This window comes from Ursus arctos, unplaced genomic scaffold (genome assembly GCF_023065955.2).
Source record: "Ursus arctos isolate Adak ecotype North America unplaced genomic scaffold, UrsArc2.0 scaffold_13, whole genome shotgun sequence".
Taxonomy (NCBI): Eukaryota; Metazoa; Chordata; class Mammalia; order Carnivora; family Ursidae; genus Ursus; species Ursus arctos.
The window spans coordinates 34,549,836-34,575,535 of record NW_026622797.1 but is presented as its reverse complement, the minus strand read 5'-3'; the positions used below and the strand labels follow the sequence as shown (position 1 = coordinate 34,575,535).

The following is a 25,700-nucleotide window of genomic DNA, read 5'->3' as shown; positions in this document are numbered from 1 at the left end:
TAATTTGCCTTCTATTAGTCCTTAAAAAGCACTGATGTGGAGAAAAATGAACCCTCATGCACTATTGGTGGGAATGCAAATTGGTGCAGCTACTGTGGAAAATAGTATGGAGATCCCTCAAAAAATTAAAAATAGAACTTCTGTATGATCCAGTAATTCCACTGCTGGATATTTATCCAAAGAATACAAAAATACTAATTCAAAAAGATACATGCACCCCTATGTTTACTGAAGCATTATTTATAATAGCCAGACTATGGGAACGAGGGAATCAGCCCAAGTGTCCATTGACAGATGAACGGAGAAAGAAGATGTGGTGTATATATATATATATATGGATATCATTCAGCCATAAAAAAGGATGAAATCTTATCATTTGCAACAACATGGATGGATCTAGAAAGTATAATGCTAAGTCAGTCAAAGAAAGACAAATACCATATGATTTCACTTAGATGTGGAATTTAAAAAACAAAACAAATGAAACAAAGAAAAAAGAGACAAACCAAAAACAGACACTTAACTATAGAGAATAAACTGATAGTTACCAGAGGGGAGGTAGAGGTGGGGGGATGGGTGAAACAGGTGAAGGGGATTAAGAGTATACTTACCAAGATGAGCACTGAGTAATGTATGGAACTGCTGAATCACTATATTGTACACCTGAAACTCATATAACACTGTATATATAAAAAAAAAAAGAATTCTAATTTTTTCACCCACGGCCCTAGAATGAAAAAAAGCTACCACTTGTTTTCAATTGCATAGATGTATATTAACAATAGTTTTATAAATGTGAAATGGTTGCAATATACTGTACCTGGAAAGTTCATAGGCAGCTCAAATGGTTGTAGAGACTCGCAACCCTCAATGTGCTCACAAATTTCAGCTATGATCTTCTTAATTTTGAGACCAGTAATTTTAATCACTTCTCCTGTTGACAAACAGCATTCATTTCCAAACATTTCATAAATGGAACCTAAAAAAAAAAAGAGTTAAAACAGCTTTTAAAAAAAGAATTAAATAAGGATGAACAAAGTAGGAGTCTAAAGATTCATATAAAGTGTTTTTATTCAGTTCCTTTTCTAGCTACTTACTAAACAGGAATTTAATCAAGCTTGACAAAATGTACAGCATGTACCAAGAAAAATATTAGATTTTCACTTCATCCACTGGGCAACGTATAAACAACCTTATTTTTGTTATTATTGTAAATTAGATTTATGGTTTCCTCAGCACCTTTGGCTCATCATTCCAAGGTCAAACTACAAACATGTCTTCAATTGCTGGGACTTATGATCTATTTTTGCTGGGTCACAAAATTAGGCTCATATGAGTCAACAGTGATCTAAGTATGTATTGCAAACAAGGTTGTAATACAATCCAAGATTCAAAGACAGAGTCTATACACCAAAGCCTTATATTAAGAGCATCATATCTATTTATTAAACCTGTTTCTCTTCATCATCATGAATATAAGACTTTCTGTCCATTTTATCTCTTGTTTTTTGACAAGTTGGAAATACCTCTTGGTATACTTATGGCAACAGGGGGCAGACCAGCCCAGATAAACTGAAAAACTTCATTTTAGTTCAGAATTTCCTAACAAACCTCTTATCATAGATACTAAAGCTAAGCTTTTCATCCATTTATTTTCCTCTTATATCTCCTGGTGTAAGTAGACTGAGCACTGAAATAACCAGAAAATGAGCAACAGAAAAGAGGAGAGGCAAAAATTCTGGATAATCTACCCCAAGTAAAAAGGTAACAACCCAAAAATTACATCTCTAAGATATTATTACTTTACAACTGAACAGTAAATGAAAGGTTGATGTAAAAAAAAACTACAGAACTGTGGGGATTTTAAACATATCAATTCTTCCCTACTTCCAATATGATTTATATTCTCTTTACCACACTAAAATGTGAACAATAGAAGTATAAGATTTCAGGGGCGCCTGGGTGGCACAGCGGTTAAGCGTCTGCCTTCGGCTCAGGGCGTGATCCCGGCGTTACGGGATCGAGCCGCACGTCAGGCTCCTCCGCTGGGAGCCTGCTTCTTCCTCTCCCACTCCCCTTGCTTGTGTTCCCTCTCTCGCTGGCTGTCTCTATCTCTGTCAAATAAATAAATAAAATCTTTAAAAAAAAAAAAAAGAAGTATAAGATTTCAGGTTGGTTTACTCTCCGAATTCTTCTCTATTGAACCCCCTCCTCATAGAATCTTACCTGATATACAGCACCTAAAACATTTTTGTAGCATTAACGGTTATCATAAAAGTTATTAAGCCTGGCATCCAATCTAGAATTAAACAACTCCATGATTGTATCAGAGTGTCAACAGGGAACAGGGGGCACACTCAAATTAGAGTAATTTAAGATTTTAACAAAGGGACAATTTACACGGAGGCACAGCCAGTTCTAGGTAACACAAGAAAATAAATATCCTGACCTCACTCTTCTCCCTCCATCTGATCTACTGCCAGGGTACCCTCCTTTGGCCAAATTCAGCCAGAAGCCAGAGGACAAGGGAGCTACTGATGGCACCACAAAAGTCAGCCTCCAAGGTAGAGAGTGGAAATAGAAGTCCAGCACACCACCCTTACTGCCCATTATTGAACAAGGACCATTTTTGCCAATATGCTAGTATATCTGCTCCTCAAGTTCTGAGTATGTACTTCCATAACTCCCTCCTTTTCTAATACTATTCCCTTAACTATGTATGTGTTCATACCTCTCATTAACTCCCATACATAGTGTTGTCAGCTACCTCAAATCTTTTGTGGAACAACTGTGATATTAAAGACATAACAATAAATCTATAGTGACATTTTCCTCCAATGAACTTAGAACAGTTATTTTCTATGATCCTCATTTGGCAATTAATTACATACTAACATTTTATATCTTCAGTATTATCTCATTCTATACTTCACTTTTTATGACTTTAGTTTTTATTACTCCCAATTCAAGTTAAACTTCATGAAAGAAAATATTGCATTATATTATTGCATAACTACAACACATCAATTGCCCTTCCTCATTCATTCAGCAAACCTTAATGGAAACCTACTATGTGTCAGGCATTGTGATGGGCAGTAGGTAACAGATAAAATGCATAATCTCTTCCTCACAAGAAGTGTTGTCTTGACAAGCAGACAAGTAAGCAGACACCACGATAGATTACGAGAAAGTCATAACATAGGAAATATGGGACACTGTGGGAGAATACTGGAAGCATTTAATTAAACGATTACGACGTAAAGAGATCAGGGAAGGATTCCTGGAGGAGACTACAGCTGAGCTGAGGTGTTTTTTTTCCTTTTTTTAAGATTTATTTATTTATTTGAGAAAGAGAGAGAACATGGAGGGGGGGGAAGGGCAGAGGGAGAGGGAGAGAGAATCTCAAGCAGACTACGTGCCAAGCATGGAGCCCACCATGGGGCTTGATTCCATGACCCTGAGATCACAACCTGAGCTGAAACCAAGAGTCAGACACTTAACCGACTATGCCACCCAGATGCTCCTAGCTGAGCTGAATTTTAAAGGAAGCAACACAAGATGTTGGGACAGGCAGAGGAAACAGTATCTGCAAAGGTACCGAGATGTGAAAGAGCTTGACACATTCTGGAAATTTCAAGTAGTCTCTTATGGCTCAAATGTAAAGTAAGAACGGGATAAGAAAGGAGATGAGAGAACAAAAAGAAGTCCAGATCACGCAGCATCTTTATGAGAGTACCAATAAACAAAAAGGTCAAAGTCTGAGCAACCTCAAAGTCAGAAACTCTAAATTTTCAGTTATCATGGTCCAGGAACTAATACCAATTTAATAAGAGATTGTATGTATCTAGGTGCATGCTATCCAAAGTGTGGTCTACTGTATCATCTGGGAGCTTGTTAGACTCTTGGCCAGACCCCAGACCTGCTGAATCAGAACCTGCATTTTTAATGAGATCTCCAGATGATACTTAAATACATTAACGTTTGGAAAGCAGTGATCTGGGCTATAACTGTATAACTGAAAAAGTCGCTGTCCCAAGACTTGTAAAACTAACCAGAAAAAGAAGGACATGCCATACAAAAGCATTCAGTGTCATTAAGGTGGAAGATGTTGTAAGTGGGGACAGGGAAAAAGAAAGATTTTAAGTAGGGAAGTGACATGGTAAGATTTTTCTTTGTCACATGAAATAGAATATTTCTTGAAGTCCATTGGGCTTAATTTCAATGCAATGAGTGTCTAATGGTAGATGTAATGTATATCAAACTGACTGACTTGGAATGCCGTCCTTCTCGCAAAGGTTCCACTGGAATTCAAAATTAAAACTTTGAATTTACGTGAGATTACACATCAATTTATAAGATATAGAATCAATTATAAGAATAGAAGCCAGAGAATTCTATGAAGAGAAAACTCTGTGAGTTTTAGTCACCACACAAGCTTTTGACTCTTCAGGTCTCTTTCCAAGAATCTCTCTTTAAAAAAAAAAAGTCACTTCTTTCAGACATCAGGAAAAGAACATGATGCAAATACTAATCTTTTACATTTTTAAAAATTATTTGTGACTCTCAATTTTCTCTACCCAAGAATGAATGTTTATTCATTTTTAATAAAGAAAGTGGTCACTGACACACAACACTAGAAAGTTATGTCCATGAAAGGAGACAAGAACATACAGGAAATTTCAAATCCCTGAAACTTGAAGGGTTCCTGTCCTTTGTTATCACCAATATAATGTCTTCTACAATATATTTTTTCCTCAGTGGAAATATAAAATGGTTAATTTTTAAAACAGCCAACTTTTATAATCTCAGAATGAGCAAATATAACATATGTAATTGCCTTTTAAAAATTTGCTGAGATATGCCTGAACTATGTTTATGTATAATACAGATATAGATATTAAAATAGTTTTCATTTCATTTTAACCATGACATGTATTTTGAATATGCAAATCTCAAATCTATTAAATCTTTATAGACTGATTCTTTCCAAGCCAGAGCATATGTATTCAGGAGAATGCCAAACATCAGAGAAAGCTGGAACAAAGCAGGCTGTTTTCAGTGATCAAACATCGCCCCTGAAGGCTGTAATGAAAGAGCCATGTGCCTTTGAAATCACCTCTTCTGTAATGCTACTTTGCTCAATAAAAACGACACATTAATATCCTTTTATGAGCTCATCCCTTATTTGACGATCCATACAAGCAATGCTATGATCACACTGGAACAGCCAAAACAGTTGGTTCAATAGATTTTCTTCCATTTCCTATAGAAAGTTAAAAACTTACATTGTTTAGAGGCTATTTTTCCCTTTACTCAAGATTTACCCATTCCCTCCATTCCCCACTTCCTTCCCCTGCCCTATCAGGCCACTCGTTCAACCTCTTACCTCCTCACCTTTCGAAGTTCCACCAATCCTGAAGATTCAGCTCCTATCCACCATCTTCTTCAAAGTCTTTCTTGATTCCTACACCTAGGTGAGAATTAATTCTCTCCTCTGTACTGTAAAGCAGTTTGCATGTATTTTCATTATAGCCCCTATGTGATTATTATCCCAGCCTGCTATTGGGATACCATTTTCTACCCACTGATACTATGTATATTTTAGAATTTATCATGAGTTCCTAGAGATATCTCTTAACTATATTTATACCTATCCTCACATTACACACAACTAGTAATACAGTTTTTGACACTCAGTTTTTGATCCTTTGTGAATGCTGAATTATACATACCTTAGCTTTACTGTAAAATGACAATAAATTATTGCGAATGTAGTAGAAAGCATGGTCAACCAAAGCTTTGGCATGGGTTATATTTTCATTTGCTATGTTTCATAGCAAATGTACAAGCATATATGAGATTAGCTAGACAAGGCATACTAGAATGGATAATTCTATAATATGAATCTCTTACTTGTTAAGTTTCTTACTTTACCATTAGGTTTACCATTTTTATATTGCTGAACTTGAGGGTGGTGCTCATGAAATAATCTGAGATAGGTTTAGAAGAATTAAGAAATTACACGTGCAAAGTTTGATTGATATTGTATGATAGTGTATATAGAGGCATGTCAGATTGGGATTGCCAGTGAAGATGGGTCTTTGCTCCTCATAAACAGGTGTGACTATTCTTTCTTTGCCTAAGGATTGTGCAAATTACCAAGAAGAAGCATTCCCACAAAGGAAACATGTAAGTGTGAAATAATTTTATTAGCAATGCTGTCCCTAGACTTGGTGGTTGATAAGGCATTCAGAGACCATTAGAGTAATAAGTTCAATTTTCCAAATGAATCTCTAGATAATTTACCATAGGCATAAAGCTTGAAGTGGCCTATGGTTGTAACAGACATTTACATAGCCAGCCAGTCTTCCATAAAAAGACTTTCTCTGTCCCCTGTAGAGCAAAGTTATTCCCACTGTATGAAGAATATGCCTAAAAATAGATGAGCATGATATTGGAATGCAGTGTGGAAATAAGTAGGCATGAACAACAAGCTTGCAGTTTTACTAGGGCTGGATTCTACCAGCTGACACTGGATATACCACAGAGAGGTATATAAATCTGAACACTGACAGGAAATGATCTTGCAAGGTTATACGGACTCTTTTAAATTTGAAACTTGCCATTGCCAAAATACCAATATAAAGAGGGTAAAACGTTAGCATCAGGTAGTAAGAAAAATGATGGTCACATTAAGAAAAATTAAGGTATAATACTCTCTCACCTGTAAGAATATGGGGTTCTTCTTGTGAGGTGGAAATTTAGGTGTTATGCAGGAAGTCAAGTTTAAAGACAGAAATATGCTAGAAACTTTAGTGAATGTTGGTGAGTCTTAAAAAGTATAAACATGGAGGGACACCTGGCTGGGGCAGCAGGTTAAGTATCCAACTCTTGGTTTCAGCTAAGGTTGTGATCTCAGGGTCCTGAGACAGAGCCCCACTTTGTGCTCCCACTCAGTGGGGAGTCCGCTTGAGATTCTCTCTCTCCCCCTCTACCCCTGCCACCCCCCATGCTCTCTCTCTCTAAAAATAAATAAATAATTTTTAAAAAAAAAGTACAAACATTGAAAAGCAATGAAAACCACAACAGGTTGGAAAGGCTGAGGCCTGAGAGCCAATATAGCAGATTAAAATAGTAGTGAAGCCAGAAACCGGAAAATGTCCACTTTTCAACAGTCTGTGTGATATGTGTGGCATTTAAATGACTAAGTTTTAGTGGCTGAGAAACAAAAATGCATAGTTTCATATGCTAGCTAAAAACATGATGTTTGGGGCGCCTGGGTGGCACAGCGGTTAAGCGCCTGCCTTCGGCTCAGGGCGTGATCCCGGCGTTCTGGGATCGAGCCCCACATCAGGCTCCTCCGCCAGAAGCCTGCTTCTTCCTCTCCCACTCCCCCTGCTTGTGTTCCCTCTCTCGCTGGCTGTCTCTATCTCTGTCAAATAAATAAATAAAATCTTTAAAAAAAATAAAATAAATAAATAAATAAATAAAAACATGATGTTTGTTTAATGGCAGAATCAATTCAATAGATTCAGTAAAACTGTAATGGGAGTTTGCAAGTTGGGTATTAGGATAGAAGTCATCATTGTGTCTCTTTGTGTTTACAATGATCAGAGCAAAGGGATTTGGGATGTGTATATATGAAATGACTATTCCCCCCTCACATCGATGAAACATTTCCCTATAATGATGAAACAAATCAGTGGTTCTACATCTCCTGACACTACTACTGACCAAATATTCCCCACATTTTACCCAAGTTTCAACCCTCAAAATGATATCATAAATAGCATTATAATTTTTTTATATGAACAATGTTGCATTGGGAACTCTCTTATTATTTTAGGAAGAACTTGGTTTCAAATACATTTTATGTACTTTAGTATAATTGCCTATGCTTTATATCCTAAATATTAAATATAGCTACTACAGACCTCTATAGCCATTTAAAATAATAAACCTGTTCTCTTCATCTCATTTAATGAATATAAATATACTGATTGAATTGATTATACACGGGCTCCAATGCCCTGTAATGTGTTCATCCAATGCATAAAAATTAAGCTCCACTGTATTATAAATTTTCCTTAAGTTCATTAGCATTGAATACCTCATTAAGTATTCTGCTTATGAAATATGGTTTAGACATTGAGAATAATGGTTTCGAAACTTTTATAAGAACTTTGAAGTTATTTTATGCCCACTGACTTAAATAATAAAAAACATGCCTGTATTTTGTATGTTTTTCATTTTTTAATTTTATTTTTATAATAACTCATTTATATTGCATTTTATTAAGTTACCAATCCATAATGGGTTGGGAAAACAAAAGAAATTGAACCTTCACCACAGTAGTTTGACCCTAAGCCAGTAAGTACAAATGTATGCCCACAGTCAGTGCAGGGAACCAGGATGTAGTCTGAGGAAGTTAGAAAGTTAGACTGAAATTTGAACACACTGGAAAAAGAAAGTTATAAACTAATACACTAAGTCTTAAGCAGTATTATTAACTCATCTATCTCAATGTCACCAGCAGCCTGAGTGCCCTGACTAAAAAACACAGGAATTTTAATCAACTTGACAGTAATAGTTCTAATTGAAAATTATTACATTGGCATTCTAATTTGTACATTATAATCTTCTGATAGTATGAGGCAGTGCTTGAACCTAATTAACCCTGGATGCTTTTGAGTTTTTGGACCTACACAGCTAAGGTCCAAAACCTGGAGCAGGTGAAATTCCCTAAGAGATGAATTCCATGAATTCTATGTGAGTGCCAAGTATTCTGCATGAGACAGATAGCAAATATCTAGACTATATTCTACCATTTTCCCTTCCCAGCACTAATTACCCATGGCACATTTCCAGCTGAATCCAGATGAGGCCTAATCCTCTTCATCATGAAGTCCCAGGTGACTATCCATCAATTGAAGATGGCATGCCAGGTATGAATTACTTCCAGCCCAGTCCTGCACTATGACTTATCTTGCCTTAAGCCCCATTGGCTGATATTTATTTATTTATTTATTTATTTATTTATTTATTTATCCATCCATCCACTTTTATTTTTAAAGATTTTTAATCCTCAGATTGAGCTAATTTTTAAAAGGATTTTATTTCTTTATTTGTCCGGGGGGGGGGGGGGGGGCACGCGCGCGCGCGCGCGAGAGAGAGAGAGAGAGAGAGAGAGAGAGTGAGAGAGAGAGAGAGAGAGAGAGAATGAGCACAACCAGGGGGAGCGGCAGGCAGAGGGAGAAGGAGGCTTCCCTCTGAGCAGGGAGACTTATGTGGGACTCGATCCCAGGACTTTGGGATCATGACCTGAGCCGAAGCTGACACTTAACCAACTGAGCTACCCAGACTGAGCTAATTTACTCCCACAGGTTTAGTTATAAGAAATCTGGCAGAAGAACGCAGATTCCCTGAATCCATCTTTTTTTTTTTTTTCCCCAGGGCAGGTGTCCTAATTGAGGCATAAAACACTTGGTAACAATCACAGCTTCATATAGCCTGATGGCAGCCATAAGATGAGTTTCAGTTTCATTTACATCTCTAAGCACAGTGCTGCTAATTCTAATGATCTCTTGAATCACTGAGTTTCAGTGTCAGTACAATGACTGAGTCTCTGTACAATATCTCTACCAAGTATTTGTCCAAACTATATTTGAACGCTTTCACTGATTGAATTCCAATTATTTCAAGGTAAACTACTCTACTTTTGAGCAATTCTGACTGTAAAAAAATCTCTGCATTTTATTAAGTGCAATATGTGCTCCTATAGGATATACACATTAGAACTCTTTTTAGCCATTAGAATCATACAGAAAACATTTTTTTAAGATTTTATTAATTAATTAATTAATTAATTTGAAAGAGAGAGAGAGAACAAGAGAGAACATGAGCAGGGGCAGAGGGAGAAGAGGACTCCCCTTGGAGCAGGGAGCCCGATGTAGGGCTCGATCCCAGGACCTGAGATCATGACCTGAGCCAAAGGCAGATGCTTAACCAACTGAACTACCCAGGTGCCCCATAATTTTTTTTTTTTTAAGTTTTATTTATTTAAGTAATCTCTACACTCAATGGGACTCAAACTCATGACTCAGAGATCAAGAGTCACACGCTCTTCGGATTGAGTCAGCCAGGCATCTCCCATTTAATTCTTCCACAAAGCAGCCTTAAATGTTTGAAGATAGCTTTCAGGGTTGTCCTTTCTAACAAATTAATCTGTCAAACAACTGAAATATGTTCAGGGCTACTCCCTACAGCATAGGTTGCCCCATTATAAAACTACTTATAGTACAACTTACATGGATGTAAATAGCGTTCTCAGAGTTGTGTAACATGGTATCATGCCTCTCAAAAATCATGCCCTTGAGTGTTCCAGGGGAGGGTCAATAGTGCCTATCGAGGATGAAACTTGCCACGAAACTAAAAATCTTTGTATGAGCAATAAGGCAGCCATTTCACACTAGCAACATTTGGCTTTGCCAACCAGTGAGTCAAAGTAATTTCTATAAAAGAAAAAGTAGAAATGTCCTAAAGCTGAGTAGTAAATTTAAGGAAATAATACATCATCAGTAACTGGATTCTTCTCTGCATTTCTTTCACCATTAAAGCCAAGACATGAAGTTATTTCCCCCGGTCAAGAGGAGAGATTTAGTCATTATTTAGTTCTGAGATGCAAAGAATTTTTCAATGCTTGGGGAGATTATAATCCTGAAAAGATAGATTTTACTGGAAGGGGACAATTTTTTTTTTTTCACTATTGCCAAATCTTTTTATGTGAATATAAGAATGAAATAATAAGATTATCATATTGTAGACTATAGACAAGGGAGACTCAGTGTATGACATAAAGGAATTGTCTGGCTGCAAAAAAATTAAGATTTTTTTTTAATTGCAAAGATGAAAAAAAATCCAATATTCTATTTTTTATTTCCAAAATTTGCTCTTTGTGCCATACCAGGAAAAATATTAGTTTTGTAAATCAAAGCTTTTGATTTACAAGAGGTGTTTCTTATTGAGAGGAGTAAAAGCTAGGTCCTAAAGAAGAAGGTCATAGAATTCATACTTTGAAGTTAGTTTATAAAGAGAAGAGAGGAATCCCAGGCTATCTTTTGGGAGGCCAGCTGGGAAGGAGAAAGGTGAGTTCAATGGAGAGTCATCTTGGAGAAGATTAATTGGGGAGAGGTACAGAGATGGCCATAAACAGCCTACCCAATGTCCTCTATGATCAACTCCAGGAATCTGTGACTGCAGTCTCAGACAAATGGCCATTCTAATAAATATTACATTAACATGAAAAACAAGCCCAGTTTCTCAGCTTCTCACTTCTATCTTTTAAAGGCCTCCAACAATGAGGCCTGACTGCCCAGTAAAAATGAAGTCTATCCATATTTATCAGAGTTCCTTATGTCACCTTCAGGTCTGATGGCTTACTAGAACTCATGGAATTCAGAAAAGCTGTTATACTTACACTTACAGTTTATTATAGACAAACGTTACAGATTAAAATTAGCGAAGGAAAAAGGCACAGGGCAGAGTCCAGGAGACAAGTTTCAGACGCTCTGCCAATGGAGTCACATGAACAGAATTTAATTCTACCAGCAATGGTGGATGACAGCATTTACAAATTACTGCCAACCAAGGAAGTTCACCTGAGCCTTGGTGTCCAGTTAAATAGGCATGGAGTGTCCATATGACTGACCTTAACTACTCGGCGTTCAACAACCCAGAGGTCAAAGTAATACAGCATGGCCCAGGACCCCAGTCAAACAAGAACTGGCATTTACCATAAGTCATATCACTAATATGAGCTATCTAGAATAGCCCAAGTTCCAAAGTATACACTCTTATCAGGCAGGATATTCCAAAGGAACCAGTCAAAGGCCAACCCTTTCTTTAGATTGTGCAGAGTTTGAACATCCAAAGGCTGCTGAGTTAACCCTTTACTATATATCATGTATCAAGATTTTGTTAAAGCTTGTCAGAAAAAAGCTGTCCTGGGTGCCTGGGTGGCTCAGTTGTTAAGCGTCTGCCGTCGGCTCAGGTCATGATCCCAGGGTCCTGGGATTGAGCCCTGCATCCGGCTCCTTGCTCAGCGGGAAGCCTGCTTCTCCCTCTCCTCTCCCACTAGCCCTGCTTGTGTTCCCTCTCTCACTGTGTCTCTGTCAAATAAATAAAATCTTAAAAAAAAAAAAAAGAAAGAAAAGAAAAGAAAAGAAAAGAAAAGAAGCTGTCCAAGACTTGTATAGAGTAAAAAAGAATAACAGCCATCCTTTTAGTGGAGAGCTGAATATCATCTAGCAGACCTTTTAGAAATTGTCAGATTCTATAGATATATGCAGCTCTGAATGACATTAAATTGACTTACAGAAAACTGATAGAAATGTAAATGATATTTAGCCAAGCAATGCAAGTGATTATTTTCCACTGAAATAAAAATAAAATTTTCCACTACACATACAATTGACCTATGCCTCATAGAAAAGATAACCCTAAAATTACATATTCAAGGACGATAATCAGGTTTGAATACCAGAAAATCCATTTCAGCATTTTTGACTATATTTTTGCATGTGTGTATGTGTGTGTTTGAACGGTTTGAACTGGTTCTCTCATTTAGTGAGCTTAATAAAATTTTTCATGTGTTCATTTTATATTTATATGGGAGTAATGTTTTTATCTTTGTGAAAAAAAATTATTTTATCAACCTCACATTAGCTGCACAGTGTTTGCATTCTCTTTTCAGTATGTCTAGTCATTTGTAACAGAGAGTGGGATCCTTGATTCCCAGAAATGCATTGATAATCTGATAAGAAGAACAGTCAATGTCTATATTTGGGTGGAAATTCAGCATTGAAACTCATCCCCCCTGAGTTGTATATGACTTATACTGCAAATTTCCTTTCCTTTCCTTTCCTTTTCCTTTCTTTCTTTCTCCCTTTCTTTCTTTCTTTCTTTCTTTCTTTCTTTCTTTCTTTCTTTCTTTCTCTCTGTTTGCCCTTTCCCTTCCCGTTTTCTGATTTACTAAGGAATTTTTTTTTAAGATTTTATTTATTTATTTGACAGACAGATAGCCAGCAAGAGAGGGAACACAAGCAGGGGGAGTGGGAGAGGAAGAAGCAGGCTCCCCAGCAGAGGAGCCTGATGCGGGGCTCGATTCCAGAACGCCGGGATCACGCCCTGAGCGGAAGGCAGACGCTTAACGACTGAGCCACCCAGGTGCCCCGTATTAAAGAATTTTAAAAATATAATTGATAGGTGAAGAGAGAAGATTAGAGATCTATATTGTCTTCAAAATATATTAAACATACTCTAACCCTTCCATAAAGTACAATATTCATTATAAGGTACCTACCCAAAATGTCTGTAGTTTTATTCAATGAATAAAAGTTTTTTTATTTTAATTCCAGTTAGTTAACATACAGTGTTATATTAATTTCACATGTACAAATAGTAGTTCAATACTTCCGTACATCACCCTGGGCTCATCTGAACAAGTGTACTCCTTAATCCCCATCACCTATTTGACCCATCCCCCACCCACCTCCCCTCTGGTAACCAAGGGTTTGTTCTATATAATTAAGAGTCTGTTTCTTGATTTGTTTCTCTCTCTTATTTTTTTCCCTGTGTTTATTTGTAAAAATTTTAAAATAAACACTGATTAACATTATTATAGTTATGTGACTTAATAATATAATTCATTTTTGCAGATCAAATTATTTTCTTATAAGTCTTTTCTCATTAAAACAAGTCTGCAACAGATAAAATTTCAATATCATTTTTAAGAATGATGTTTTTTAATTTTATGTTCAAAAGAGTCAGATTGAGAAATTTTAAAACACAATAAAATTCTTAAGTGCATTCTAAATATTAAGTTGCCCTATGTTAAAGAGCTCAATATCCTCATAATCCCATGAAGTTTTGAAAACAATGAGGAAGTTTTCATACTTAATTGATATGACAGGCATAATATTTAAAGAATTTCCAGTATTCAATCATACTAATCAGTAACTATCATCCACTGAGATCCTATACAATTCAGAGCACAATACCAGAAACTAAAAAAACAAAAGCCAACCAACCAACCAAATAAACAAAAACAAAAGATTCCTCTTCTTTGAGAAGTTTGTGCTCTAGGTAACTAGAAATGGAAGGCACACAGAAATGGTAAAGAATGAAAACAAGTAAGCTAGCAGACACTAGTGCTAGGCTCAAAGAATTGTGGCTAAGCTTACTAAAGTTTTTTGATATTTAATAGAACGGATAGCAGCCAAGAAAAGAAAAGGGGGGGGGTTCTGTACTGTAGAAAAGGAAATGTGACTACTCTCTTTCTGAAGACTGTTCCTTTCTTCTGGGTGGAAAAAAAAACGAAGAGCTCCTTTGCTTATATAAACCATTATTGTTGGAAAAACTCTGAGGCAACCACTGACTTCCATGCAGCTGTGCTTAGCCAAATGAATTCTCTGTAATATTAATTGATATGTTTGAGCCAAAAGTCTTTCTCTACACTGAGTAACAAAATAATGAATGGTTGTGAACCCACTGCAAGAAGCTCAATTCAGCTACTGAAACGAACTGCAAACAGTTGCTTAAACAAACAAACAAAAAATGTATCTATTTCTCTCTTAAGTAACAATTCAGTGGTAACTGGTCAGGATTTACATGAAGTCTTTATTGGTTCCAGCTTTTCTCTATGTTGCTATTCTCACCTCTTCAACATGAGACTTCCCTGTGAGGTTCTAACGTGGCTGCTCTTGCTCCTACTAACATGTCTAAATTTTCAGTTAGTGAGAAATAAATGAGAAAGTGATGGAGAAGAGGAGGAAACATTTCCTTTGTTTTACTGGCTTGCAATAGAAATTTCACACATCAAATACTTTCACTACCCATTGGCCAAAACTTAATCAAATGGCCAAAATAAGTTTCAGGAGAGCTGTGCAATGCCATCTTTAACTGGGCAGTTGTGTTCACAGCTGAAACCTTTGTTACTACAAAAGAAGGAGAGAATGGATATAGTTAGGAGGACAGTTAACAGACTCTCTCATCCAAAGGTGAGGGAAAGGTATGTATATTTCATGCTTTAAATTGAGCTGCGCTGTGCCTGTAAATCTTACATTGCAGGGGTGGAGAGACATATATTTTTCTTTGAAACACCAAAGCCAGGAGGTCTGTTGCTGAGGTGAGAGTGCAGGTTGGAATTTCAGGGCTGATCTTTATCTCTGCAGGAGAGATACAACTATCAAACACCCCCCCCACACACACACACAGACACCAACACATGCATAAAATTCCTCTCTCCATTCATTCCTAGGCATTTAACTAGGTAAAAATCACAGATAAGAATGCCTCTCTAGAGTTAAGCTAAAATCCAGGATCTATATTTAATAGATATATGACCTCCAGCAATATCTTCATCTGTAAAATGGAGATAGTATCTCAATTTCCTTATCTTTAACATGAGAATAGTAACATTACTTTAAATAGTTACCTCGAGGATCAAAGAAGGTAATTTTTAAATGCATATGGATCAGCACCTGTCATCTATATAGGGCTTAACAAATATTAGCTATCACTGACGTCATCATTATTATTCCCTATGATGTTGAAATCAAACAAATCAGTATAATGTTATATTATTATAAACTGGTCATATTCTTTTTTTTTTTTTTAAAGATTTTATTTATTTGACAGAGATAGAGACAGCCAGCGAGAGAGGGAACGCAAGCAGGGGGAGTGGGAGAGGAAGATGCAGGCTCCCAGCGGAGGAGCCCGATGTGGGACTCGATCCCGGAGCGCCGGGATCACGCCCTGAGCCGAAGGCAGACGCTTTAACGACTGCGCTACCCAGGCGCCCCTAAACTGGTGATATTCTTGGCCAAGATGAAAGATAAGTGTGCTCTTATGGATGAGGGTAGGGCTTTCCCTGAATAAAAAATTGATATTTCCTTTGTCAATCATCCTAGGAAAAAGAAGATCATGGAAGAGAAAATAGAAACTTGAGAATGGCAATGAACTTTATTTCCAATTTGTACCAGTGAAACTTGGTATGCCACAAATGGGTTACAAGGGTACCAACATACTGAACTTCTCATTCCTTGACGTGACCAATGGAGGTGGGTTTAAGATGACTAGTGGCTTTGGCTGGTAACTCTGGCTGTAAGTTGCCTTATCTATTTACCCTATATTCCTATTGTGTCCCAAATAAATATTCCTATTATGTATATGTGTCTGACAGAATTTAAAGAGTTGGGAGGAATGGTCAAAGAGCACTCCTAATGGAAAAGATTAAGTGCCTTCTTTCATATGGAAGTTGGCTGAGAAGTAACTGCTATGCCAGGGAAAGTTACAGCTCTAGAGCCATTCAGAAAAGTACCTTGAAAGACACTTTATTTGTGTATTTATCAAATTTACTCTTTTTTTTTTCATTTTTTAATCTATTCAACAAATTAACTGAATACATGCTATGTGCCAAACAAAAGAATTATGATAAATTTTACTGATATGGTGAGCAAATGACATGTGGACTCAACCTTCATGAAATTTTTAATATATTGAAATAAAAGATGTTAATCAAAAAAATCATACAAATACATGATTACAAAATGATAATTACTATGAAAGAAAATTGCATAATACTAGGAGAAAGGGCCTGGGCTTCTGGGTTCCATGAATAGTACATCTGTATTACATTTATTTATTAAACCATTCAACAAATATTTATTGAGTGTCAAGCATACCAATCTCAAGGTTACAGTAAAGGTTTATTAAAAGATTGCGACTGGGACTTCTGTTTCTGGGAAGATGAAGTAGACATAAATTTTCCTAACCTCATATATTCCAGTCTTGAAGGTGAAGAAGCTGTCAACCTAGAAATGCCAATGGGCACAGACAAAAACAAAACAAAACAAAACCTCCAACCAATCCTCTTCTCTCTAGCTAAAGAAATCAGGAAAGGAACAGCCTAGGAAGAAAGAAAATCTTTTGACAATTACCATTACACCACAGAAAAGAATTTGGTTCCACACCAGGAAAGGATGAGTGGAGATCTTAGAATCCCACCCCTGATGAGTGTAATTAGACACTCACCCACCCATTGCTGGGATGGTATAAAAAAAGGCAGAGTTGAGATGGGAATTACATATTTGTGAGTCATTAAAAAGCCCCTAATGCCTGTCAGGTAGAAAGAGCTGGGACTTTCACTGTCACCCAGGAGTATTGAGGTGCCCTATCCCCTCACCACTGGGGTGATGTCAAAAGATGTCTAGTGAAAGATCAGGACTTTCACTACTATCTGATGCAATGAGGCACCTCCCAAGCATAAAGCCCGTGAGTAATAATAATAAGGCACTACCATCCCTCCCATCAAGAGTGGTCCAGTGAAGGCCAAATGAGGAGCGAGTACTTCCACTCTGGTCAGCAGTAAGGAGGATCCCTTCCCCTTCATGTGTCAGTAGATGATAAAGGGGGAGCATGAACTTATAAGGCCACCTGACAATAATGAAGCAGTGCACCCCATCCCCTGCTGGAGAAATGAAAATCAGAAACCAAATGGAAAACCAGAGATATAATGGTAGATTTGGGCCTTGATATATCAATAGTTACATTAAATGTAAATGGTCTCAATATATCAATAAAAAGATAGAGACCAACAGAGTAGATTTAGAAACATGACCTGATTATATGCTATCTACAAAAGACTCACTTCAAATATAACAATATAGACAGGTTGAAAGAAAATAGATGGAAAAAAAAAAGATAGATAATGCAAACATTTATCAAAGGAAAGCAGGAATAGCTATATTAACAAAAGGTACAGTAACCTTCAGAGCAAAGAAAATGACTAGGAATAGAAAGAGACATTACATAATGATAAAACAACACAGAGCTCAATCCCAGGATCCTGAGATCATGACCTGAGCCAAAATCAAGAATCTGATGCTAAAGCTACTGAGCCACCCAGACGCCCTGACACATTGTTCTCAAGTGCCCACCAGAACATATACTGAGATATCCTGTGCCATAAAACAAATCCCAATAAATTTAAAGAACTAAATCATAATATTCCCTAACAACAATGAATCAAATTAAAAATCAATACCAGAAAGATAACAGGAAATTCTCCAAAGACTTGAAAACTAAATGCCATACCTCCAAATTATCTGTAGACCAAAAAATATCTTTTTCAAGAGAAATTTTAATTTTATATATAATAAATTTTAAACTGTGTATATGTGTATATATGTGTATGTGTGTATGTATGTATATACATAGACTGAACTGAATGAAATGAAAATGAAAATACAACACATCAAAGTTTGTGGAACACAGATAAGGAAGTACTAAGCAGGAAATATACAGTACCAAATGCTTATATATTAAAAAGGGGCACCTGGCTGGCTGAGTCAGAACACATGCCCCTCTTGATATCGGGGTTGTGAGTTCAAGCTCCATGTTGGGTGTAGAGATACTAAAAAGTAAGTAGACTTTAAATAAATGAATGAATAAATAAAATAAATAAAAATTTAAAAGGGCAAACAGTCTCAAATCAATAACATAAGCTCTTTAGGAACTTGTTAAGAAAAACAACAACAAAAAAAAGAGAAAAATCAATTAACCAAAGAGAAGATTCTTTGAAAAGATCAATAAAATTGACAAATTAACAGTTTTGAAAGAGACAAGATACAAATTACCAATAAGAACACTAAAACAGAGGAGATAGCTACATACCCTCCATCAATGTGCAGAAATCTGTTGTGTTTCTATACACCAATAACAGCAGCAGAAAAAGAAATCAAGGAATCGATCCCATTTGCAACTGCACCAAAAACAGTAAGATATCTAGGAATAAACCTAACTAAAGAGATAAAAGATCTGTACTCTGAAAACTATGGAACACTTATGAAAGAAATGGAAGAGGACACAAAGAAATGGAAAAGCATTCCATGTTCATGGATTGGAAGAACAAACTTTATTAAAATGTTTATACTACCAAAGCAATCTACACATTTAATGCAATCCCTATCAAAATACCACCACCATTTTTCACAGAGCTAGAACAAACAATCCCAAAATTTGAATGGAACCACAAAAGACCCCAAATAGCCAAAGCATTCTGAAAAAGAAAAACAAAACTGGAGGCATCACGATTCTTTCAAGCTCTATTATGAAGCTGTAACCATCAAGACAGTATGGTACTGGTGCAAAAACAGACACACATAGATCACTGGAACAGAACAGAGAAATGAGACATGGACCCACAACTATATGGTCAACTAATCTTTGACAAAGCAGGAAAGAAGACCCAGTGGAAAAAAGACAGTCTCTTCAACAAACGGTGTTGGGAAAACTGGGCACCAACATGCAGAAGAATGAAACTAGACCATTTTCTTACACCATACACAAAAACAAATACAAAATGGATGAAAGACCTACATGTGAGCAGGAAACCATTAAAATCCTAGAGAACACAGACAGCAATCTCTTTGACCTTGGCCATAGCAACTTCTTACTAGACACATCACCATAGGCAAGGGAAACAAAAGCAAAAATGAACTACTGGGGCATCAAGATAAAAAGCTTCTGCACATCAAAGGAAACACTCAACAAAACTAAAAGGCAGCCTATGGAATGGGAAAAGATACCTGCAAATGACATAGCTGATAAAGGGTTAGTATCCAAAATCTATAAAGAACTTACCAAACTCATCACCCAAGAAACAAACAATCCAGTTAAGAAATGGGCATAAGACTTAAATAGACATTTTTCCAAAGAAGACATACAAATGGCCAACAGACACATGAAAAGTTGCTCACCATCACTCATCATCAGGGAAATACAAATCAAAACCATGATGAGATACCACCTCACACCTGGCAGGCTGGCTAAAATTAACAACTCCGGAAACAACAGATATTGGTAAGCATGCGGAGATGGGGAACCCTCTTGCGCTGTGGTGGGAATGCAAAGTGATGCAGCCATTCTGGAAAACAGTATGGAGGTTCCTCAAAAAGTTAAAAAGAGAACTACCCTGCAATCCAGCAATTGTACTACTAGGTATTTACCCAAAGGATACAAAAATACAGATTTGAAGGGGTACATGAATCCCAATGTTTACAGCAGCATTATCAACAATAGCCAAACTATTGAAAGACCCCAAATATCTACTGACTGATGAATAAAGAAGAAGTGGTACAGACACACACACACATACACACAGAGAGAGAGAGAGAGAGAGAGAGAGAGAAGAATATTACTCAGCCATCAAAAAGAATGAAATCTTGCCATTTGCAATGATGTGGATGGAGCTAGAGTGTATTATGCTAAGCAAAATAAGTCAGTCAGAGAAAGACAAATCCCATATGGTTTCACTCATATGGGGAATTTAAGAAACAAAACAGGTACATATGGGAAACAAACCATAAGAGACTCTTAATGATAGAGAACAAACTGAGGGTTGCTGGAGGGGAGGAGGGGAGGAGGGGAGGTGGGGGGTGGGATGATGGGTGATGGGTATAAAGGAGGACACTTGTTCTGATGAACACTGAGCATTGTATATAAGTGATGAACCGCTGAATGCTACTCCCGAAACCAATATTACACTGTATTTTAACGAATTAGACTTCAAATAAAAATGTGAAAAAGAAAAAAATTTGAAATGACAAAACTATAAAAATGCTTAACAGATTAATGGTTGAAAGGGGTTAAGGAGGGGATGGGGGAAGTAGGAAGGAAGTAGGTGTGGCTATAAAAGGGCAACATGAGTGATGATAGAAATGTTCTGTATATTGAAGAGATCAATATCAATATCCCCAATGTGACAGTGTACAATCATTTTGTAAGATATTACAATTGAGGGAAATTGTGAAGGGTACATGGGATCTCTGTATCATAGTTCTAGTTGCATATAAATCCACAATGATCTCAAAATAAAGAGTTTAATTTAGTGTGTGTGTATCTGCAATCATCTCAAAATAGTTCAATTTAAGTGTGTGTGTGTGTGTGTGTGTGTGTGTGTGTGTGTACTACGCATGTGCTGCAGTGCAACTTTCCACCTTAGTGACAGACTGGGAAAGCCTGAGTCAAACACAAACAAATTCAGACAACGTGAAGTAGTAGAAGCTGCCAAGAAAATCTGTAACCACAAAACTGTGTTAAGTCCTTAGGAGAGTGATAGCAGAGGTAGTGGCAGTAGGTTATATTAATATAGAAAACATGTGAGCCTCTTTCACCTTTGGGCCTCCCTGAGAAACTCCAGAGCAGCAACGTCCACTAGAACTTGATGCAATGATGGACATAGTATAATGTAAGCTATCCAACACTGCAGCTAATAGCCACATGAAGTTCATGAGCACCTGAAATGAAACTAATATGACTAAGAAACTTAATTTTTAAATTTATTTACTTTATTTTAAATGTAAATAGCACCATATGGCTAGTGGCTACTAAACAGAATTTTCTTTTTCTACTAAAAAAAGGGGGGGGGGGGCTTAGATGAGAGCCTAGGTTTTGTCATGGGTAAAGTGCTTCAGAGCTTTGGTAATTTGGGCATCTTTATAGCGCCTTGATTGTCCTCTCGTGTTAATGAAGTCAGCAACAAAGTACAATCTCTTATATATGTAAGTAGTTAGCATATGATTATGGCCAAAATGAGTCAATCTGGATGGCTGGTTATTAATAATGATGGAAAGGGCATTCCGGAAAAAAATAAATATCACTTTTCAGCTTTAAATTAACATGTGTTAAAGGATTATCTGACATCAAATATCTTTCCAAGATGATCTGATTACAAAATAAAAAGTCAGTGGTTGGAGAAAACTTGACAGTAGATTTGAACTGCAGGCAATACAGTGCTATGCCTCTAAGGTAGTTCTCCGAAGAGATGCTTGCAGAGTCACAAAAGACAGGGGCAATGAGATGTGTTACCAGGTACCACAGAACCAGAGCCTGAATAGAACGGCAGCTGCAAACCTGAAATGGCCCTCCAAGAACTGGTAAAAGTAGAAAAATGAGCCAAAATGACTTCCAGACTAAGAAGCTGGGACACTGAGTGAATGATGACTAACAGAAAGAAAAAAACTGGGAAGAGACCAAGGAGCTCAATTCTTGATATATTGTTTCTATTGTCAAATGCTCTTCCTCAAACAAAGATGGTCCCATCTAGTTCCTCTTACACAACTAATTACCAACAGGCTGCACAAAAATTAATTGGGAAAAAATTTTAAATCCAGATTCTTGTGCTATAATTAGGAAATTCTAAATCTGATTCTCCAGGGTGGAACCCAGGAATATGTAATTTTTTTTTTAAGCTCCCGAGTAGATTCCAAAGTTTACTTAGGTTTGAGAAACACTCTTACAAATCAGTAACTAGGTAAACAGAAATCTGGACTACATATGTCAGCCTGAGAAATCCTACAAATTTAGGACTTAGATAAAACTCTAAGAACAAAAACAAAACAAAAGCAACTCTAAGGATAAATCTCCACTGAGGGCTAGAAAAATAGAGTATCTGGGACATGTATGAAGATAAGTTTTAATATTACTATCACGTGCATGTAATTGATTTCAAATACTTCAGCACAGACAGTGAGATACATATGTGTATGCTCATTAGTTTTAACCTATAGCCCCCCTAGTGAAGAGATGAGGAACATGTTAACATTTAAAGTACAATAATCAGAAATATAAACCCAAGGTGACTAGTTAATACACAAAAGATTAATCCAAAGTCCATATTCTTTAAACAACTGCCACAGGTCTCACCTACATTTATCGCCAATTAACACAGAAGTTTCTTAATTAGAATAATGAATATTAGTAAGACTACTTCATTGGCGAAATAAGTGATGTTCAAACTATGTTGATTAATTCTAAAGGTAACATGGACATGCCTGCCTTGCAAAGGGGTATAAGAATCTAGTAAATTCAACATAGGCTCTATGTCTCACAGCCCTGATTCAGTGGCTGATTCAAAGCAGTTTTGACATTAATTAGAAAGGTAGCTAGATTCTACTTCTGGAATATTGCTGACACCTCTAATGAACCATTCCTGCAAGGTGCTATCAGAGCTTTTATAAAAAGACAAACAACCAGGACTACATCAAGCTGACACCCAGGTCATATAACTGTTTTTATGCCTGGCTGCAAATAAGAGTTTCACATTTCACAAAATTTGATCTAAGGTTTTATTTTACAGTATGCAACCATGTGTTTCCAAGGATTGAGGGCGATACACATCTATCAAAAATAACCTAATAATGGTGAATGACCAAATCAGTTCTGGTCAGTTTGCAGCAAAAGTCATATTCTCCAGCAGGTTTGGCATGCTTTTTTAAATTCTTATTACATAGCATGAAATTAATATTCATCACTGGGTTACTTTAATAAATAAGAGCTGCTGAATTTTAACTGAGCAGTGAGCCTATATTTTTTTTAAAGCATGATGTTTTCTTAATAATTTTCCTTTTTTTTTATTCAAAGGAACATAAATTAGAAAAGCAGCGAGCATGAAGCACAACAGTAAAAACACAATGCCGCAGGTCACTTGTTAGATGAATGGCATCTATCAGTAGTTAATTTCACTGTCAAATATTTAATGAGAATTTGCAAATGAATGGCTTAGGATTCCAAGTAAGAAGAAAATGTTCTTAGTAGCAGAAATTAAAATTTCCATTCTTCTCTCTTTAGGTTACTTCTATCACTCATTTAAGTTTTAAAGCATATGTTACATTAAGAAGTAGTTTATTAAATGTCGACTTAAAAAAGTCTACTTCAAGATAATGTTATTTCTATACTGAAAAAAGAAACTTCCCTTGGGCATATTATCTGAAAGTTCAGATGGTCTAATAGTTGACAAAAACTGTATCAATCCTGGAGCGATCACAAAACCTGTTGAGCATATGTTACAACAGAGCATGTCATGACATGGAAAAACTGCACAAAAACGTAACGTTGGATAGGTCTCTGCCTCTATAAAACAAGGGTAATTCCGTTGCTCTAGAATGATGTCTCATTCTAAAAGGAGTAGATTTACTAGAAACGTAGAAAATTACTTTTTAAAAAATGCTCACATTATTTGGGGGCAGGGTGTAGGGGGAAAAAAAGAAAATGGATCCTTAGGGCTATTAGGGAAGGAGGGTGAGTAAGAGGCCTCAGTCCGGTGTTGCGGCTCTGCTTGCAGCACCAGAAGAGGCCTGGCAGGTGGGAGCAGAGCGACAGGGGCGGGGGCATCCGCATCACTTTCGCACACCCTACGGCTAGTATTTCAGGAGCTGGAGCTGCCTGCTCCGTGCTCCGTTTCCGACCTGACATGTCTCGCTGAGCTGGTCTTCCAGGATTTACAATCTGCCCTCCCCCATCCTCTGTTTCCGATTTTCCCCGCGGGGCCACGGTGGTACACTTCCATTAACCCTCCCCCAGAGGCCCTAATTTATGACCCCTGACCCACTCCTGTCCCAACTCCTGGCCGGGTCTAATTCATTCACTAGGGTCAGAGCCACCTTGTTCTCCTGATCTTTTAAAGAACGCAATGCCTGTATAGTTGATCTGGAATATATATATTGGATACATTTACAGATGCTCTTTGACAGTAAGGTACCTTGAGTACATGTTATGTACTGTAGTAAAACACAAGGTGGGGGGAGGCGTATAAAATAAAACCCAGTGCCATCAAGTTTTTCATTCAAAGAAAGGACAAATTAAGAGAATAATAATGGAGATGATACCTAATATATATATATATTATACAATACAAAATCAGTACATTAACAGTACATTACTGTTAAAGAGCATCTGTAAATGTGTCCAATCTCATTTGACTAAGGTACAAAGGGGAATGGAAGGAAGAGAGAACAGGAAGAGGAAGGGTCAGCCTGTTTCTGACCTAAGACAAGTTCAAATTTCCATTATTTTCAGGATTCTATAAATTCTTTTCACATGCTAAATCGCTGCAGATTTTTTTAACTTCTGTAATAAATATATACACTATATTTAAATAGAAATATGTTTCAATTACTATGTTATTAATGTTCAAAAGCAGAGTGGTCTCTGATAATGAACAGTTAATCCAAAACGCATATGATTTGATTTCAAGAGTTCTGGGAAAAAAATTGTTTAAGTATGTTTTAAGCTTTTCTTGATGTCAATTGAGAAGTCAAAAAAAATGTACTTGAGTTTGTGGTTAGAATTCACACATTGTTTATGGGTCAGGTGTTCTTTTCCTAACTGACACAAATGCTGAATCACTAAAACCAACTCTTCTAACCTAGAGTAAAACTCTTTAAATCTAATTACCATTTATAAGAATCAGAAAATTGGATAGCCAGTTTCATTACATAGATTGGTAGAAAACTTGCTCCATTTTCCAAAAAGTTATTTTTCTTTAAAATAACAAAATCTTGCTAAATAATGGCTGTTTATTACCATTTAAAAAGCATTATTTCATTTAAAAAAGGTGTGTTTCTTATTTAAGTAAATTTCACCTCACGGCTTTTGCTAAAATCTTAGTTTTAAAAAAGTGTAGTGGTTCCAAACATTAGGAGTAAACAAAGTAGATGTCCCAATTAAAATGTAAAGTTTTTAAATTCAAGAATTTTGATATTGCATCAAAGACACTTCTAAAAATAATTTTTCAGATGTTTTTTACACATTACTTGAAGTTACTTTCTCAATACTTACTTACTAGTCATTTTAGCAGTGCC

At 36.6% G+C, this 25,700-nt stretch overlaps 1 protein-coding gene across 1 annotated transcript in view; it reads right to left on the bottom strand.

The window, feature by feature from the left end:
* The window catches only part of THEMIS (thymocyte selection associated), a 178,843-nt gene that overhangs the window by 133,863 nt on the left and 19,280 nt on the right, over positions 1 to 25,700 (bottom strand). The window contains exon 2 of the mRNA XM_026504775.4: positions 821 to 979. Within this exon, the coding sequence (XP_026360560.1) occupies positions 821 to 979 (159 nt within the window). The remainder of the gene's footprint in view (positions 1 to 820; positions 980 to 25,700) is intronic.